General features: G+C 39.4%; 1 protein-coding gene across 1 annotated transcript; it reads right to left on the reverse strand.

Moving 5' to 3' along the window:
- Positions 1–6: 6 nt before the first annotated feature.
- LOC103522249 lies at positions 7–2,685 on the reverse strand (the record flags this gene model as incomplete). The annotated part of the gene is made up of 6 exons (XM_026832505.1): positions 2,386–2,685; positions 2,010–2,120; positions 1,365–1,564; positions 1,064–1,105; positions 630–885; positions 7–293 (listed from the first exon to the last, which is right to left on the reverse strand). Coding segments are annotated over exons 1-6 (1,149 nt in total), but the record flags the coding sequence as incomplete, so codon positions are not given.
- Between the last annotated feature and the right edge of the window lie 734 nt (positions 2,686–3,419).

A 3,419-nucleotide genomic window follows, 5' to 3' on the forward strand; every position in this document is an offset into this window, starting at 1 on the left:
CACCACACTACTAACATCACTAGCCACAGACATGGGTCTCATGACATGGTAAGTCTTTGGGCTTCCCTCGGAAGGTAAATTTTCCACCATGGTGGAGTTAGTCGGTGGATTGACCGGTCTGTCGGGTTGATGTACAGGTTCTATATTGGAATACTGGGAGACAGGGGAAGAGTCAGGCACTATGGTGGAATGAGATAGTGGGGAGGTGACATCATCAGTATCCATTAGTTGTTCAGGTGGGCCTTCTGATCGAAGTGGGGAACTGTGCAGTCGACTCTTTGATGGTGTTTTCTCTGAGAAAGGGAGGAATGATTAATAAATACGAAAATGTTCATTGCACAGTGTGACAGGTAAAGTATAAAGTGTTAGCCTAGTTCTAGTTAGTTTAAAGGGTAGAATGTGTTCCTTGTATGCACTATATTGTTGGTTCAATTCTCACCCAAGGCAAATTTTATCCTAAGTAGATAAGATTCATTCTTGGAGTGGCTTTCTTCTATGCTGTCCTCATTATCTCCTTGATTTCAGGTAGGTACTTAAGACCTCTATTGTCACAATTTCATCTATATAAAAAAAGCAAAGTACTTTCAGAAACCACTCTCTGGCCATGTTCAAAGATATAAAGGACTTACGAGGTGACACAGGTTTCCGAGGAGTTCTAGACTTGTTTGGTGACAGTACAAAGCTAGATAGAAACCCCTCTTCATACATCTCTACACATAAGTCATCAAATATGTCATCACTTGCTGTGTTTTTGGCCACTTCTTGTACAATATCATTGATGTCATGACTGGATCCTTGGAGAGTTTTCTTATTGAGCTCCTCCGCTATCTTCTGAGCTAATAGCTCTGATACAGTGTCTTTGTTCTCGAATACATCAACCAGAATCTGTGGGGGAAAAATTAATTATTTCTTTGGGTAAGTCAACTCAACAAAACCCAAACTACTTACCTACAATAGAAACCAAAAGATTTCTTTTTCCATCAACATACTAAATTGCTCAAATTAGTTCAACCTAAACCAAGTTTAATCTGAAATAGTGGTCTCAGAAGAACTCTCACATTACCTTCTTGTCCTTTTCAGTCAACTTTTTCAACACATTTTCATCCTGAAACAACAAAGTTAAAACAAATCATTATTTTGAGTAGAGTTTAACTTTGGAAAAATAGAGGGAAATTGTAAGACAAAAGGTCTGGGACATACAACAGCTAAATTTTAAGAGAGAGAACCTTTATCCTGGAAAATCCTGTTGCAAATAAGTAGGTAAGCCATTCTCTCCCCCCCCCCCTCCAAATGACTGTTAATATTGTATTTTAAGGAAAAAGTCAGAGGAACACTGAATAAAAGGTGTCTTTATATTTACTTACATGATTCTCTTGAACACAAGGCTTTACATTGGCATTATTTGTTGAGGTAGCTTTTCGTTGAACGGCTGTTGGTGTTATTTTAGGCTTTGTGTGAGATGTCAACTGTTGAACATGTTTTAACAGCATGTCTAATTGTTCGAGAAGATTTTTGTCTTTCATAATTGCTTTGTCAATTTTAAATTGTGCACATTTTTGTTCCACTAGAATCAAACAATATGTAAATTGATGTATTTAATGGACCATATAAGTAAGCTTGATATCATAAGATACACAAGGTGATGGTGGATATTAGATAGGTATAGGTAATAGTTTTATCCCCCATGGCAGTGCAATAGTCCTAAACTAAAATGGACACAGCACACAAGGGATCAAGAAGAGAATCCCCCATCTATGAGTCATCCTTTTGGGATACCATTCTTGACAATCCACTAAAAACACCCTCCTCTATTATATTATTCCTGGAACAACCATTGTAATTCATGAGGGTACCAATACTTAGGCATGAGACTACCATAGGCAGTACAATAGTAAGTTTTATTATTAGATTGTCTTATACTTTGAGAATAAGGTAACTTTATAATATATTCTCAAGAAGAATGAAGAAAGCAAACTAAGCCACCAAGGCAGGTAATGAAGATAACTTACTTGTAAAAGTGAGAGGTGCAATGGCCTGATGAGATTTAATGGGGGTGAGTATCATGTTGGCTTGTGAAACCATGGGGAGAAATATCAACGAAGTTCCCACTATGGGTTGCCCTGAAAGTAATGAGAAATAAGACAGTCAGACGAATTCAAATACGGATTTTGACTATCGGGCGAGCTAACTTCTATTTTTATCCAACACCTTTGAGCAGTTTTTAACACTTTTCCTTTTTATCAGAAGTCATCCTCTGCAAATAGCTCTCAGGCAGATCAATAACAAAAATCAGTTAATAGAGGGAGAATATTGTGCAAGAATCATGCAAGTGAGCCTCTAGTTCTAGGGACTATTAGAGTACCTTAAGTCTCATTCAACACTCACCTAAATTATTAGCTCCAGGAGATCCCATGCCATTCTGATGGGTGGGAACTACAAACTGACCCATAGGTTGTGACTGTGACACAGGTCCCGAGGCATACTTGTATCCTGTCCCAGCTCCCGCATACACAGAGTTAGTCGAGACACTCTCCAAACTACTTGCAGACACCACACTACTAACATCACTAGCCACAGACATGGGTCTCATGACATGGTAAGTCTTTGGGCTTCCCTCGGAAGGTAAGTTTTCCACCATGGTGGAGTTAGTCGGTGGATTGACCAGTCTGTCGGGTTGATGTACAGGTTCTATATTGGAATACTGGGGCTTGCAGACGCCACACTACTAACATCACTAGCCACAGACATGGGTCTCAAGACATGGTAAGTCTTCGGGCTTCCCTCAGAAGGTAAGTTTTCCACCATGGTGGAGTTAGTCGGTGGATTGACCAGTCTGTCGGGTTGATGTACAGGTTCTATATTGGAATACTGGGAGACAGGGGAAGAGTCAGGCACTATGGTGGAATGAGATAGTGGGGAGGTGACATCATCAGTATCCATTAGTTGTTCAGGTGGGCCTTCTGATCGAAGTGGGGAACTGTGCAGTTGACTCTTTGATAGTGTTTTCTCTGAGAAAGGGAGGGATTAATAAATACGAAAATGTTCATTGCACAGTGTGACAGGTAAAGTATAAAGTGTTAGCCTAGTTCTAGTTAGTTTAAAGGGTAGAATGTGTTCCTTGTATGCACTATATTGTTGGTTCAATTCTCACCCAAGGCAAATTTTATCCTAAGTAGATAAGATTCATTCTTGGAGTGGCTTTCTTTCTGTTGACTAGACACGTTATGGAAACATCTTTTGACAAGAGGGTTAATTTACCCAAATCTACGAGCTTTTGAAAAATTTGTATGAACGCCGTGTAAATATTTGAGTATGCAACGTGCAATGGAAAGTCTGGTGGAGATGATTGGTTCACTTTTCTTTGCCCAATAATAGTAGTCTGAGGCAAAAGAAGGCTTCCCTAAAGATTGTCAAGCTCT

The sequence above is a fragment of the Diaphorina citri genome, unplaced genomic scaffold, assembly GCF_000475195.1.
Source record: "Diaphorina citri unplaced genomic scaffold, Diaci psyllid genome assembly version 1.1 scaffold7595, whole genome shotgun sequence".
NCBI lineage: Eukaryota > Metazoa > Arthropoda > Insecta > Hemiptera > Psyllidae > Diaphorina > Diaphorina citri.